The following is a 16,709-nucleotide window of genomic DNA, read 5'->3' as shown; positions in this document are numbered from 1 at the left end:
GGAATAAATAGATGTCCTGCCCTATTAGGCACACACACATCCTGATTCAGAGCTTGAAATTCAAGGCAAGAATAACCTGACTTACAGGAGTTTTGTAATCCCCCTGTTTGCTCAATACTCTTTACCCTCTACTACAGAGACAAGCGCCAACGACAGACACGGGGCTCAGGCAGCCCTTGCTGGGAATCCTGGAAAAAGCTGAGCCCCCTGCAGCTGTCGCAGCTGAAGACAGAAGGGCAGAGACAGCTTCACGCGCTGAGGCTCGGCCCGAGGGCTGGCCTGTGCGTACACGTTAAGCAGCTGCCATGTTGCTTGAAGGATTCCGAGAGGAAACAAAAACCTGGGGAGCGAAGAGAAGTGTAATCTGTTGAACAGAGATCATGAGATCATCCAACAGGCCAGCTCTCATTTGACACCAAGAAAGCAGATGCCAGGTTAACAGCCTGTCTCCTCCTGGCACAGCCACCGTCCCCCTCTGATACCCATCCGAAGCCCCAGGTTTCCGCACCAGGGAGATCGCTCTCTAACCTGCACAATGCACCTTTCATCTGACAGTTTTCCAGCCTGTGTAATGGGGAATCTGCTGCAACTCCGGCCAGGAAAGCAGCCAAGTAGTTGGCCAGCAGCCCAAGCGTGCCCTTCAGTGAAGAGAAGCTGTAGCTGACAGGGGAAGGCAGGGTGATCAGCTGGGAGGAGCTCTGTGCCAGGTCCAGAGAGGACTGCAGAACAGAATAAATGCAAAACAAAATGTTTAGGAAGGCAGACTTCCATTCCCCACCCACCCCACCCCCCTCCAAAACTGCTAGTCCACCAATCCTATTATCAAGTGGGATCAGCAGGTAAAGCAATCTGTTCTGGGAAGTGATGGGACTACTCAAGAAGTTCAACAGATGCCCCTGAGGCAATGAAGGGACTGCAGCAGAAGCCAACTACCCCCGGCCAACAGCACCGAAGAACTGCTGCCCACCTCCTCACCACAGCAGTCCAGCTAGGGACCACACATTATTTGGAAAATACAGGCGATGTCCTGAAATTGTCATGTGGCAAAATCCTGGTTGGATTTGTGTTCATCTAAGGACACGGTACTGTAACAAAGATGATACAAAACAACATGATACCAGTGCAAGTTTCATGAAACTTTTTATTCAACAAGTATTTCTTTATGATTCTGCCAAGATGATCAAATGAACAGCAAGGCATAAAAAACATGAAATAGTTAAGAGATTTTATTCTAATAGCTTTAATTACAGTGCTTGTTTGTCGAAATGAAAACTGAAAACAAGTATACAAAACAGTTGATTACTAATTGTGTATTGAAAGCAATAAAGGTTTCCACAACACTAAATAAACCAGTTCTGATAGTTCCTCAAGTTAAAGTTTAACAGCTCCAGCTTCTTCAGTGTTTATCAAAATACAAAAGAAAAGTAAAGAGGTCTTTTTTTCTGATGGCAAATCTGAACCTTGCAGTATGAGGGATGCCAAGGGTTTTCACACATATACAGATATGGGATTGTTCCAAAATGGGATTGAATACTTCTAGAGTGGAATGACTCTCCAAACTCTCATGCTTTTTTTTCCTAGACACTATACATAGATGTTTGGTGTTTTTCATGGCAATTCTTACGTTAAAGTACAGTACTTTCTGCCTATAGAGCTTAGGTCTAGTACAGGCTGTGCTTTCTGTGGAAAAGTTTGCCTTCTGGAGTGGTTTACACACAAGAAAAGTACAAAACACTTTTGACAAATACGACAGGCTAAACTTCTGGAAATTATTCAAGTTCAATGGAAGCAATAAATCTCACCTGAACCAAAAGTCAGATGTTTAGCATGAGTCTGCAAGCTCATCTAAACCAGGTCCGACAAACCTTTTAACAAGTATGAACAAATATGAGCACATACTATGAGCTACAGAAAGAGCCAGAGATCTATTAGCTGTGACCTGTTTTTTAACCGGATGAAGCTAATTGAGTGTCGATCATTGCTTCAGCATTTCAAAAGAATCAAAAATCACCACATTAGAACTAGAACAGCAGAAGCTATGTCAAACGTTTGTATGTTGAAGTGTTTTTACTTTTCCTTGACTATTTAAAAAAATACAGAATTCAGGTTAAAAACCAACCGCCAAAATGGATCTCACAGATCTCACAACCCAACTGAGATAGTATTCAGCTCTACTGCACAAGGACCACTGGCAACCCTTATGTTAACCCACTTAAATCCCTCCCAAGTACTAACAGTGAGTTGATTCTTTACAATAAAAAAGCTGAGTAATATTGCATAGGAGTACCAGAAACTGCCTCATTGGAAACAAAAACTATTTACATTAAATAAGAAACCTAACTGTTTTCAGGCTTGTATTTGCCACATTTACAGCATGATGCAATATATACTGTGACAAAAGAAATGAAAACAGCTTCCGGCACTCAATACCACAAAGTAGCACAGTTTGCCACATTAGAGTAAAGCGAAGGGCGAATAGGAGGAAATAAGAGGGAGGGGTGGAAAAAGAGGGAAGAGGAAGGTTTATGGTTTCATTTCTGGTTTCGGAGCTGATTGGACAACCAGTCCAGTCCTTCATAGAGACCATCTCCACTAGTGGCACAGGTTGCCTGGATATACCAGTTCCTGTGACGAAGAGAATGCAGTCCAAGTTTGTCTGTGATTTCTGCTGCATTCATCGCATTCGGCAGGTCCTGAGGGAAGGAAGAAGAGTCATTTTCTCCCCCAGTTGCTGACAAGAAATGCCTGCCTCCCTAAACAGTTTTTGATCATCAGCTTTAAAACCATTAAAAGAAAGTCAAAAGCTCTTAGAACTTCTCTCAGGAAAACTCACTGGATTACTTCTATATTCAAGCTATTTTCCCTAAACTGACAAAGTCTCAAAGATTTAACAACACGATCAAAAAGCACGTATTATGGAATATTCCTCTTCAGAAAGCAGAAGCCAGGCAGCTGACATTTGGATCAAGTCATCAAGCACCTCCATGTTGACCCCAAACTGCTTACAATTCAAGGTCTGTTTCATTCACTTTCCACTCAGGAAATGTTTTTCTGCAACTGCAGTTACGATTTAAGATCAACTTTTGTCACAAAGCAGTACTTGGCTTAGTACTGCTTCTGTTTATAGTCTACCTTTCCTGTTCCTAGACAAGACTTACAGCTTCTTTACCCTTCCCAATAGAGCCTGTGCAATTGACAAAGCAGGATGCCAATCCTTCTGTAAATTCACAAGTCATAGTTAAGACCCTCAACATTTGGGTTTAAGCTGCCAAGGCCTTTACAAGCAATAAAAGGCAGAACTATCAGCTGGGCCTAGAGGCAATACAAGTACATTAAAAGTCAGCCCAGTGCTTTCACCAACACCAGCAGTGCCTTCAAACACTCCAACTGAAGAATTCAGGGAGGTTCTGGCATTCTTCTTGCCTTCCTCTCTGTTTGGAGGAAGCTTGGGCAGGGTGCCATACTTGAGCCAAGCGAACCTTAAAAAAAATTTAAAAATCAAGCTGGTAGAATTCTTCCTTAAAACTGAAAATACAAGGATTTCTATTAGCCAAGACTATTTAGAAGGATGCTCCTTTCAGATGAGAACAGGCTAATTTAATCTATGGGTTTGTTGTCCTCAATAACTCTGGACATTTACTGTGATCTTATCTATTATTACACTGAAAACATGAATGTCAAGTTCAGTATCTAGCACTCACAAATATGTTGTAAGTTTTCAAAAGTTCTTACAGAAAGACACCTATCTTGGACATACCTGTTTGTTAGCAAACACTAGTAAAACAGCATCTCTAAGCTCATCTTCTGCCAACATTCTCATAAGCTCTTCTCTGGCCTCATTCACTCGTTCTCTGTCATTGCTGTCAACCACAAAAATCAGACCTAAAAATAAGCAAACAATCAAAATAAGCATACACCAGAAGTTATTTACAAATGATAAATACCTATGGAGGTCAGAACTAAGCATTAAAGAGAAAATAATGCAAAACAAGGAAATGGTATTTTTCTGATATATACTGAATTATTACTGTCATCTCATGATTGAAAGAAAGTCTGTTCTTGCTGAAAGCGAGTGTTAGTTTGCATTCGTGTTTTAGGAACTTGTGCGCTTCATCTACACAAACCACTTGATATTTTCCAGTGAGTAGCAATTCTTGAAATCCTGTGACAGGACTCAAATGCATGCATTTATAAAGGCACAGCAGTGGAAGAAATGACAGACTCTCAGTTCATGGGGCTGTTAGAGCTTGTAGTAAAGACTTGGCTTTGAAGTGAAGACAGAGCGCTGTGATGCTTACAGAAGAAAAGCAAAATTCTGATCTCACTTCAAGTCTGATGGACAAGGAAGACTGGTTTCTAGATTTCTTCCCATCCCATCTCTCTTTGAACCTGCACTAGCTTAACAGAAGAGCCAGAGCAGCATATAAACACATCCTTTTATAATAATAATCAGTAATTCCCCACCCCACTCCGTCCATTTGCAAAAAAAAAAACCCCAACTTAGTAAGGACATTAAAAAGAACCTTTTAGATTCTGGAAAGCTGTGATTTTAAGTGTTTGGACTCACCTTGTGTGTTCTGAAAATAATGGCGCCAGAGTGGTCTGATCTTATCCTGACCGCCTACATCCCAGACTGTGAAGCTAATGTTCTTGTATTCTACTGTTTCCACATTGAAACCTAAAACAGAAATTGTGGCAAAAATCTCAGTTAAACATAGCTGGCCCTGGACCTATTGTATTGACCAAGTCATATTCAGAATGTTACCATTAAAAAAAGTTATCTTAGAATTTAAATCCACTTTAAATACAGAATCTACACTGAAACCCTCAAAGCAGCCAAACATGGGTTCTCTGGAACTCCTGCTCCCACCCCAATCAAACTAATGAACAGCAGCTGTAATTGCTACCTGAGCAGCAGTATTTTATACAGAGCAAACTATGTTGCATCAAAAAACCCCTGGGCTTTAAGGACTGCAAATAAGGTATGTCTCCGGTCACACTATTCTCACAGTCATCCTCAAAAAATGTGACACCCACTGCTTCTCAGTCTAATCTGCCTGACACCACAACACGCTTAAGAGTGTGGACTGCCCTTCTGTGGCCCATAAAAGCTTGTTCCACAAGTGACTGAAGAGAAGGAATGGAGTGAAAAAACAACAGTCATATAATCTCCTCTCATGCTGGAACATTTGGCTGTGCCATCTTCATACCATGGTTTTATCAATTGTTTGTTCTGAGAGTCAAGTCACTTAAATCAACAGAGTGACTGCTGAGATAAGATACTGCTATGAACAATAAGACCCAAATCTCAAAGCAAGCAGTTACGAAAGTGTAAAAAATCTTACCTATAGTAGGAATAGTAGTTACTATTTCACCAAGTTTAAGTTTGTACAAAATAGTAGTCTTTCCCGCAGCATCCAGACCGACCATTAGAATACGCATTTCTTTTTTGCCAAAAAGGCCTTTGAAGAGGTTAGCAAAAATATTTCCCATGTTTGAGATATGTTCTCACTGGCCACTGAAGTCTAGAGGAGAAAGATCACAGTATCACTCATCGGTTACCACGGCATAATCAACAACCAAACAAATTATCAGTTAATATGAATCCTTTATAGTCACCCCAGCCACCACCACACATGATTTTTCCCCATACTTCAGCAATACAAAGATGAACAGTCATGCCAAAATGGTGTCCATAAAAATGACACTGCTTTGAGTGCTTTATATCATTCAAATATCCTTTTAGAGATGTCAGTATTAAACCCTGTTCTCAAACTTTTGTTTGCAAAATTCATGGTTTGCTTTCAAGGCAACCGACCACTTCAGATAAATTATCCCATAACAACAGGGGACAAAGTATCTGCAGCCTAAAAGTGAACCACAAAATGTAATTTTTCTAATCAACCTGCAGTTAAAGTTTTAGATGTGTGCTCATCTCTCTGCTGCTTAGCGTACCAATAGCTGGACCTTCTTTTGCAAAGGAAGCTCAGAATACAGGTTGGATTCTCTCCTACTCAAAACAGTTTCCTTCCTCTCAACCCTGAGAGGTATTTGAGGTTGAAACAGCCTGCAAACACAACGTAAACACAAAGCAGTATTACTGTAATTAATGTTGCAGGGAGACCCTCTGTAGGAAGCAGAACCACATTTACTGAAATTTAACTATAGAAAATTAATAGCCACATTGAGAGGCAGGTTTAGAAATGAATGCTTCTTCCTTCACTGCAAACATTTCTGCTTGGACCCTTGGAAGTGATTAACATCACCAGGAGCTTCCTGTTGAGGAACTGGAGGAACTGCCTCTCCACTCCAACCCTAACAGACACTCTCTGTGCCCTTGGGACAGCATCTACCTCACCACAAGTTTCCCCCCTTTCCAAACTTACTGCTATGTAGTTTACAGCAAGTTAAAAACCAGACCAAGAGAAGTATAAAAAAAACCAAGAGCACTATTATTCTGTTCACATAAGGCATGAAAAAAGCAGCCTGAAAGCTTTACAGTGAAGCGTTGATGAGGATGTTACATGGTGATAGTGACAGTTCACACATCTACCACTGCTTTGTCTAGAAGCTCTCGGATGTCAGTTTAAAAAGACAACACCAAGCCCAACTGAAAATACAAGCTTAGAGCAACAGAAGCACATGTATCCAAGGTGTGTAACATTCAAAGGATGGGTCTCCTGTAAACCAAGTCACACCACATAAAGTACAACAGGAAGTTTGAATCTTCTTTTGAAGATATATATGGTCCCTACTTGGCATACTGCATCCAGCTCTGGGGTCCTCAGCACAAGGAGGACACGGACCTGTTGGAGCAGGCCCAGCGGAGGCGACGAACACACTCAGAGGGCTGGAGCCCCTCTGCTGTGCAGCCGGGCTGGGAGCGCTGGGGCTGTTCAGCCCGGAGAAGGGAAGGCTCCTGGAGACCCTGGAGCACCTTCCAGCACCCAAAGGGGCCGGCGAGGAAGCTGGGGAGGGGCTTTTCCCAAGGGCCTGCAGCGCCAGGACAAGGGGGAACGGCTTTGCGCTGAGAGAGGGCAGATGGAGATCAGAGCTGAGGGAGAAATCCTTCCCTGTGAGGGCGGCGAGGCGCCGGCACGGGCTGCCCAGAGCAGCTGTGGGTGCCCCAGCCCTGGCAGTGCCCAAGGCCAGGCTGGACGGGGCTGGGAGCCACCGGGGCTGGGGGAAGGGGGCCCTGCGCGTGGCAGGGGTGGGACTAGGGGGTCTTTATGATCCCTTCCAACCCAAACCATTCTGGGATTCTATGATATTCTGTATTTCATGATGAAGCTGTGTGCTTGAAGCAAAATTCTCGATGGAAACAGACTTTACAGAGTATCTATTTAAGACCATTAAACCAACCTTTGAACTGAAAAAGCACACCACAACAAAAATCTTGTCCCACTCTGTTTAGCTCTATGCTAGGGACGTATGAAGTCTGGTTTCCTCACTCAGCAGTGCGAGAGCTCTAAGCAGTTCTGCTCTTCTCAGGAAGTTTTGCTGGAGACAATTTTTAACCCAGAAGTTAAGCACTGTAACATTAACTAAGTCACATGTCTTAACACAAGGAACTCCACAGTGAAGTTCAAAGTCCACTCCAGAGTTCCTGAATGACATCAGTGACCACATCAACTTGCTGAAGTAACTTGAGTGAAAGATAAATTTATTTTTACCAAAACTTTAAAATTAAGCCTGTCTATAAACCTGACAGAGCAGCTTGTGAATTGAAACCAAACAGAAGGTTTAAAAGTTCCATTATTCCACCATTTCCTTCACATTTCTGTAGCATGACCATGAATATTCAACTCCCACTTGAACATACGAAAGCTGTATAAACAGGAAAGTTAATTAGGAAGTAGAGAAAACAGTTTTGCTAGAGTTCCTATTTATCCAAATCACTCACACAGCAGGAAATCTCACTTCCCAGGCCACAACAGCAACTCTTACTGGGCTGGAGGGGAGGGAGGCTGCAAAGCTTTCCTTTGTCTGGCTGCTCCTGCTACCTCTATCTTCTACTTCATCTGAAAAGCAAGTCAGGGTTGAACCTTTCATCAGAGCTCTTGTAACCCTCCAAAATGAGTGTAAGAACTTTCGTAGCAAGAAGACCTTAGAAGCCCTGCGGAAGAATGCATTTCTTTCCTTTCTGCACATTTGAAAGTAGAACAGGTTATTAAATGCTTGGATCAATAGCAGTAATTAAGTAACACAGCAAAATCTTAGCATTTAGGTGCACGACATCCTTCCCCACCCTGGAGAAGTCGCAGTCTGCTGAACAAGTTACACTTGGCGCTAACAGTAGCGAACCCCATTAGATCCTTGTTTTCCTGGCAGCTATTTTCCGGTCAGGTCTGCCCTCCACCCCTGATCCTCCATATTTTTACTTTTTTGTTTTTAAATGAATGACAGTAAGTTGAGATGCATTTAAGCACTTGGTCTCCATTTCCTTCTTACTCTCTTCCACATTCTTACCATGCAAACCACTTCTGTTACTTATTCGGTAGTTCAGGGTAGGTGACATTGCAGAAAGCCCTAATTTTTTTTTTATAGGCAGTGAAATGTAGTTTACAGCCCACACCTGCAAGACAAGCATGTCCAGGTGTTGACTAGAAAGCAGCTGAATCATTGCTGTCTAAAAGAAAAATACTAGGAGAAACCCATCTGCAGGACTCCCACAAGCTGTTGTGGTTCCCCAGTGACTCTGATACTGCTGAGGCAAAAGACAGGGTCTCTGTCTTCACCATCAGCAGGACCATCCTCTGACCTGCAGCTAGAATCACATTCGTCTCCTGCCACAGAAAAAGAAACCCTACTCCCATGGTTTGGTACATTATATTCCTCTCCCTACACTGCCCCTGCCATTATTTCATTCCCTTATATTATCTAAAAAAAAACCAACAGAACAACCCAAAACCAAAAAATAAAACCCCAAATGACACCTAAATTTCCTTCCTTGGTATCATTAAAATCCTCAACCAAATCATCATCACAACTGTGACCAGCCATCAGGTCTCTGCTTTTCAGACCATTCCTGCTGTCAAGCAGCACAGACACTACAACAGCAGAATCTGCTGGGACAGTTTAGAGCTGCTTCCCAGGACTTCGCTGCCACCCATTAATACAACTCAGCTGAGGGATCATGCGATTACTTCCACTGTACTTCAGAGCTGAATCTGTTTACTTTAATTCCCATTTCAGTCCATTAGTTGGACCACGAGAACTAACATACAGTCTGAAAATATGAGGAAGCTTAAGACCCTTTTAGGTTAACCAAGCAATCCCAGCACTTTTCAGGCATCTTCAACATTCACGATCTGTATCAAGACTTACCAATACATTGCCTATATTCTATACTGAAGCTTAACCTTTTCTTTTCCTCAATCCAAATGTTTTCAGTAATGGCTGCACTGATCATTTTAGAAGCACAACTTCAATAAAATGCCTGAAAACTTAAAATAATATGGCTTGCTGTAGTACTGCCCATAGTACTTCAGCACGTCTTCAAAAGGGGCATCTATCAGGCTAAGTAGGAAGATCTGTGTATGAAATGGAACAATTTGAATAAATAGCACAGACTATTTTTGCAGCACTTAGCATGCACGCTCCCACAGCGTGACTTCAGCTTCTAGAAATGGAAGCTCACCACCCCTTCAACAAACCCAGATCACCCCAAAACTGAACTGCCTGTATGACTCTTGTTTCTCCCTGCCCATCGCAGCCCTGAAGCACAGCCCTACAGTAGTCTACTCCACCTCAAGATCCTCACAGCAGTAAAAACCTGTTAGGCAGGTTCAGGTAAGATATAACTTGCCACTGGTAAACAGCAAGAAGGACATTCAACTGGGTAAGACTATAGTTTTGTTTCAGGAAACAAGGTATTTTCAGCTGCCTGTTTTCTAGTAAGTGATACATTTAGATAAGCAATTAGGAGAACAGGCAGCCTTTTTCAGAAAGGTTCTATGTAATGAGTTAGAAATGAATGTCTGCAATTGCAGACAGCACAGTGTCTGTTAAAGCAATATGGCCCTTGAGTAAGAACATGAATTTGCTTTTATTAATTGTAGGTGGTTAGAGTAAGAGCTCTGAGGAATATCTCAAGGCCAAAGATCATTGAACACAATCTTCTGCAGCATTTTATATTTAACCGTACGTTAATGCATTTTAATGTCATTTCATTCAGGCTGCTTATCTTGAGAAGTCAAACACACTTCTTGACCTCCAAACTTCTTGCATGAGCTGTTAGTTAACAAGCCATCCCACAGAAGTGTGACCAGAAGGTATGCTGCACATCAAAGAAAGTATAGCTACATCTTGAAATCTCTGCATAACCTTAATTTCGTACCTCTGGAAAAATTCTTTCTGACCACATAGTGTTTAAACTTCACTGAGCCACAAGTTGTGGTAAATGCCACTGTTTCATTCAGGTTTACACCATTCCTTTACACATCCCATAGTAGACAAAAGGCTAAGATCCCATAGAGGCTAAGACTGAGAATGCCATATGCATTATTGAGTCATATTATGCCCACAGTATAGAAATACATTTATTTCACTGTTACATACCAGCACTTACCACGTAAGGCTCCCACAGTGAAAAAATAATGCTCAAAACTTTTCAATGGCATAACTAAACTTGCTGGGCACAATCATTTCGGCAATCTGTTCTATATAGCTGAAAAATACCAGCAGCAATTAACATCAGTCAAGACAGGCTTAATTTTTTGCCCCTTCTCTGCACAGCACACTGGATGGAGAGGTACAGAGGGCATCTGTTGTCTCTGGGAACTATCACATCTCCCTAGAGCGTTCATATCTTGTTTTAAATGCCCGTTTCAAGGAGACAGAAACATGGTGGCGCTACCAATGACATACTGCATTACACTGCTATCATCAGTCAAAATACTAATGCTAAAGCACAAGCTAAAACCCCTAACAGTTGCATGTTTACCAAAAAGCTTCTTCCCAGTGGCTTTCTGCACCTTGTTCTATTTGCTTAGATGCCTATGGCAAGTAAAACTGGTGCGCTTATCAAGACAACTGACTTTCATTTAAAGGAAAGTCTACTTGACATTGGCCTAAGCAGTAACTCCACCTCTAACACAATTAGGAAAACCCCAAACCCGTAATTCCTAACCTGTTATTAATATACTAGTTGCATCAGTCACAGGAGAACAAAAATTGATCAATTTTTTATTTAACAGAAGTACTGATTTGAAATCCAGTCCAATACCACCAGTCAGCCTGTATCATGTTTCTAATTTATAGCATTTTAGAAGGTTTTAAGTCGTCAAGAGAACAAAATATTCACACAAAAGATCAAATCTGTGTGTAAACAAGAGGTGAGAATGCCTTTAAAAAAACCACAAACACCATCAAGTTCAACAACTGTTACTGGTGTTACATACAAGAACAACTGGCAAATAAAGTGCAAATCTAACTTGGCAGCCTGTTCTTTACAGTATAAAGCACTATTTAGAAGCGAATGTGAGAAGTGATTCAACAAGAATAGAACACTGCTAAAATTTAGGATTAATCTATCACCACAGTATGTCACATCACCACTCAGCAGCCACAGTCGGTTAAGTACATCTGCATTGTTTTGAACTTGAAGTAATTTCTTTACAGAGTAAAGTGTTCTGTTACAGCAAATTTCGAAAAACACTCCTGATCAAAACACTTCTTTATATATAGCCAGGGTGGCCCAATACAGAACTATTTCAGTACAGTTACATTCAACTATTTTTAGGAGTTGTTTACTGGCCTTCCACATCTGATAACCTGAGTGAAAGACGACTACTTATCAACTCAAGCCCTTTAACTTTGGGGCCTTAACACTGGAATTTAACTCAAATAATTTTGGTTTGAATTAACTGAGACTTTAGACCATACTAACATCACTAGACATAAACTTGTTAGAGTAGCTAACAAGGCGGCCAGGTTCTTTCTTCACCGCAGGGATTATCTTGGATTTATATACCCTTGTAATAAAAGGCCTCCTCAAGAACCTCTTCTCAGAGCTCTTCATTAACAGTAAGTCCCAACTCCTGTATAGTTGTACCCATTAAAACTAGGGGAGTGTTAACTGTGGAGATCAAAACCCACCACTGCAATAATTTTCCCCACTTCACACTGGGGGTGCTTCTGCCAAGTGTGAGATGGAAATGGTGTCCTAAACAATCATAACCTTGTTATTTGTCTTTTGCTAGAAGTTAGAGGAATGGTACTGGCATTGAAGCTTCATGTGAAATCAAAGTTAAAGATATATAACTGTACTTGCATCTAAAGAGGTGTAGTTGGACTTCGCCACTGAAGGCTTCCAGTGACCAACTAAAGAGCACCTAGATGCACACTGCATGGTTCAAGACAGACTGAGGACAAGTCGACCGCAAATGAGAAGCTGGGTGAAAAAACCCAACACAGAGCTGCTTGTTATGCAGCACCTCTGTTCAACCTTTAAGTAGGTTGAACATCTTGCTGTCTATACACATTACCCAGATAGCGCATTTTCCACATGCTGTGACATTCTCTTGAGAGTACTGGACTCAGAGTGGCAGGAAAACAAAATATTTCCACTTACAAGATCACAAGGGCAAAAGACTGAAAACTTCCTTTGGCGTCATGCCTATTTCTCAGGCACAAGAGCAACTAAAATACTGGTCAGAAGAAAAAAAAAAAAGTCAGCATCTAGCAAAGAGGGCAGTTACTTGACCTGACACTCAAAACCCAGATCAGTTACTCCCTTATTCTCACCTTTGGGCACAGGAAGCAAGGTACTTCTGTTTCACAGCAAAATCTCTAACTGTTTTAAGCAGTTATACACTAGCACATGTAACTCAACTGCATGCAAGCTAACATAGAGGAAAAACACATATCTGGTCTGAAAAATATTTTATTTAAAGAACAGGTTGACAGGTGGAAAAGTAAAGGAGACCACTGTTCATGCTTTTAGATAAAGCACATCCATCACCTCCCTGCGAACTGCCTGTAGCTGCTCAGGAAATAAAGTGGTGCCGACAATGCAGTTGTGACACCCAAGTTTGGACTGCAACTTCACAATCACCTGTTAAACAGCCAGTATACTGCTGTGAGAACTGGTTATTACAAAGCATTTCTTTTCAGGTAAGTGTTGCACAGGGTTTTTTTGAGACTGAACAATTCACAAATTCAAAATCTTAAATTTTAAGCCAAATAACCTGTCATTCATTCCCAGTAACTGGGCAGTAAGTCAACATTTACACTCATAGTAGAAATGGCAAGAACTCACATGAGAGCTTGGGTAATGAAATTGGGTTTGGGGAAACATCAAAGCAGAGCCTACGCAGCTAGTTGTTAGGTACAAGATCAGTGTATGAAAAAGAGCTATATTAGACATGAGAGTTTTAATAGAATTGAAGTATCAGCAGAAGCAGCACCATAGTCCTTCAATGTTTGCATGTGTTAGAAACAAGAAATAAAATTGGATACTCACAAGCAGAAAGAAAAAAAATGCTGAATAACACAGAAAAACAGCTGCTGTAGTAGGAAGCTGATTATAAACTTCTTTACTCATCAGTTAAAGAAAGGGAATAATGGCTGAGGACAGTGCTAGCTCTAATACAAGCTCTATAACATTCCAGCAGCAAACTTTCAAAAGACTTCTAAAAAAAGAATCGGAACTATTCCTTTCCAGAAAAAGTTAACTTGTGTTCACCAAATTTATCCACTGTAAGGCAATCTAGATCCTTCTGAAAGCTGCTGAAATCCATTAAAAAAAAATATTGCTTGAAAGTCCTTCTTTACACATCTCAGCAGCTCTTACTTCTAAAGCAAACTTAATTTTCAAGAAAAGTGGTTCTTTAAACTTCACCACTGCAAATTCAGCTGGAATCTTGGGCTGTGAGCTTTTCCTCCTTCCAGCAGTTAACGTAATCAATAGTTTATCTGATAAATATACCTCAGCAAGAAGTAGAAATGCTACTGCTTAAAGCTGGCTTTCAAACAGGTGTAACCGGAGCACAATACAATTTGGTCAATTATAAGGACTACAATCCAGCCCCCTACTCCCACACACATGTTGTTTGCCTTGAAAAGCTGTGACCAGTCCTGCCCCCGACTCAGTCAGCATGACTAACACACAGGGAACTATGCGCACTGAGCGAAAATGCACCGCTCCTGCCCAGTCCCTTTTCAGATTCCAACTGTATTTCGCAACTAGGCAATCCTCAACATTCAGCAAATGCCTCAGACCACCGGGGACCGACTTACGCTCAGGTGTTTGCCTTTTAAACATGATCCAGCAACTATTACGTATATCACAGACCACAGCAGCAGCAAAGGCTGTTCTGAGTGGAGATGACATCTGTTTGAGCCATTTTTACTCCTGAAGCTCTACCACAGTAGAAGCATCAATAAACTTGGCAAAGCAACTGAGTTTAAGAGGTTCAAGTGAGGCGAGTTTCCTCACCCTTTCACCCAACGTAATTACTACAACAGGGAAAGCAGTCCAACAGGGTTCTCCAGCACTGCAGATGTTTTTAACAGAGGAAATCAGTGGCATCATACCGACCACAAACTTTCCTTTCAGAGTATCCCCTTCTATATCTGTAAGGCTATGCGTGCTTATACCAACGATTTGATTACAAAACCCATAAACAAAAACCAAGTAGCAATCCTCTAGTTCAGCTGCAGTTCCTTTTTCCTAGCAAAGTGCTCGCTCCAAATCAGTAGCAAAAATAGTAATAACGATACTGCTAAATGACCTTGGACAATTTACTTTGACTCAATTTCTTTGCCTGAAAAATAAGGTTAATAGAATATCCTGCAAAGGGGTGCTGTTAGCCTTGCTGCTTGCAAAACAAAGTTCAAAGTGTTATATAAATAGTTTGCATTTTAGTTATTGACAAAGCTACATTTCAAAACAAGACCTCTGGATGCAACTCTAATCAACCTGTGGAATTTGGTTTGGCAAGAGCCTAGCAGCAAAGCAACAAGGTCAATGTCAAACACAGCATTTAGGCAGTTTTATGACCCAGCAGAGTTTTAGTCATGCTGCACTGGGGCAAATGGACGACTCCGTGAAAAGGTTCGCATAGCTGGCCTATCATTTTATCAGACAGAGGTTATCAGCCCGAAGTATCATGTTAACTACTCACAGAGACAAGATATAGTATTTTCAGACAGCATATAATATCCTACCACCGGGAGCTGCTACGCCAAGGAAAACTGATCTCGTTAGACCATCAAACCCAAGCCATGGATGGCAAACGCAGTTTGCTCCAGGCTAAAGCTCAACTCCTTACCACCACCCGCCTCAGTCCAACTAGTTGAAAGCCCTACTCAGCACCCGACGGCTTAAAGGAAAAGAACCCCTCTCCTACGAGTTTCATCCAAGCCCCATTTCCCCAACGGGGCTACTAGGTCTCCGCTACGATGAGGGTTTTCGGGGGGAGGAAAACGAGGAAACGCCTCTCCTCCGACCCGTTCACGGGCAGGGCTGAGGCCGGAATGTGCGAGTTGGGGAACGGAGGGAGGAGAAGCCCATCCCGCCCAATGCCTCCGGTAGGGGGAGCGGCGCCCGGCCCTGGGCAGCTGTCGGGAAGCCGGAGCGGTGCCCCCTCCCGCCGTGCCCACGCCTCCCCAGCAGGGCCCGAAAAGGCTGGTACCCCCTAACCCGGCCCAGCCACCCTGCCCCACAGGCGGTGTGTGTGTGTGCAGACAGGGCTGCCACGCTACCAGGCCCGCGCTCCCCAAGGCCTACGCTGCGGCCTGCCTGCGGCTCGCTCCTCCGCCGGCAGCCGCCGAAACAGGGCGGCGGTGGGGGGAGAAGGACGGCTGGAAAGAAACGACCGGGCCCGCTCACCCCGGGCACGCCGCCTCCTCCCCTCAGCGACAAGGCCTCGGCGCCTCACAGCCGGCCGCGGGCCGCCGCCTCCCGCAGGGTGTGGGCGGGGGAGCGGGCCGGCGGGGAAGGGGCTGGAAGGAGGGAGGGCGAAGGTGTCGGTGAACCCACCGGCGTCGAGCTGCTGCCCCGGGCAGTAGGTCTGGCTTGTCCTCGGTCTGTCCCGCTCGGAGCCGGCTCCCCCCTGCGCCTCTCGGCCGCTCTCCGCCCAGGCACACAAGATGGCGGCGCTCCGCGGCCACGTCAGTGCCAGCCCCGCGCGCGGCACCACGGGTAACCGAGGAGGGCACCGGGGGAGGGCGGAGCCGAGCGGGGAATGGGCGGGGCCGAGGTAGGGAGCGGCCGCTCGCGGAAGGCGTGCGCGAGGGAGCGGGGCGTGCCCTCCCGCCTGGCCACGCACCCGGCCAGCCTCCCTCCTCCCAGCTGGCGCGTGACCGGATGCGGCGCGGGGCGGGGCGCGCGCGGGGCCGGGGACACTGTGCACCGTGTGCGGCGGCGGGGATGGGGGGGCTGATCCGCGCCGCGCAGCCTGTCGCCTGGCAGAATGAGCAGAAACCCGCAGTGGCGTCACGCCCGGCCCGCGCAGCGCCGCTCCGCGCCCGGCCGTGTGCTGGGGTGCGCGCCTGCCTTGCAGGATGGGTGCATGGGTGCTGTGCCGCGTGCACATGGCCCGCAGCGCTGCATGCGTGGGGATGCGTGTGTGCCTCGTTGGATGCGCTGCAGCGCACACACGCCTTCCCGGGGCCTGCACGCGTTGGGATGTGCGCGCCATATATCTATATGTTAGAGAGCTGGCCGTGCACCCTATAGCGGGGTTCGTGCACGTGCGGTGGTG

The 16,709-nt window shown here is 44.1% G+C and overlaps 1 protein-coding gene across 2 annotated transcripts; it reads right to left on the bottom strand.

Moving 5' to 3' along the window:
* Positions 1-1,121: 1,121 nt before the first annotated feature.
* Positions 1,122-16,132, bottom strand: ARF1 (ADP ribosylation factor 1). Of its 2 annotated transcripts, XM_037383978.1 has the most exons (6): positions 15,986-16,132; positions 7,904-8,021; positions 5,346-5,525; positions 4,568-4,678; positions 3,758-3,882; positions 2,044-2,693 (listed from the first exon to the last, which is right to left on the bottom strand). In XM_037383978.1, the coding sequence occupies exons 3-6, from the start codon at positions 5,491-5,493 to the stop codon at positions 2,532-2,534; spliced, it is 546 nt and encodes a 181-aa protein (XP_037239875.1). In that variant the 5' UTR covers positions 5,494-5,525; positions 7,904-8,021; positions 15,986-16,132; the 3' UTR covers positions 2,044-2,531. The 2 variants fall into 2 exon arrangements, with proteins under 2 accessions (XP_037239874.1, XP_037239875.1); XM_037383977.1 differs by lacking the exon at positions 7,904-8,021 and having other exon boundaries at positions 1,122-2,693; positions 15,986-16,131.
* Between the last annotated feature and the right edge of the window lie 577 nt (positions 16,133-16,709).

Source organism: Falco rusticolus, chromosome 4 (assembly GCF_015220075.1).
Source record: "Falco rusticolus isolate bFalRus1 chromosome 4, bFalRus1.pri, whole genome shotgun sequence".
Classification (NCBI taxonomy): domain Eukaryota; kingdom Metazoa; phylum Chordata; class Aves; order Falconiformes; family Falconidae; genus Falco; species Falco rusticolus.
This window is presented reverse-complemented; position numbering and strand designations above follow the sequence as displayed.

Coding starts and splice junctions, on each gene's coding strand:
- ARF1 (XM_037383978.1), bottom strand. CDS start 5,493: ATGGGAAATATTTTTGCTAACCTCTTCAAAGGCCTTTTTGGCAAAAAA. Junction 3,883..4,567: donor TTATTTTCAGAACACACAAG/GTGAGTCCAAAC, acceptor GCTTATTTTTAG/GTCTGATTTTTGTGGTTGAC. Junction 2,694..3,757: donor TAGTGTTTGCTAACAAACAG/GTATGTCCAAGA, acceptor TCCTTCCCTCAG/GACCTGCCGAATGCGATGAA.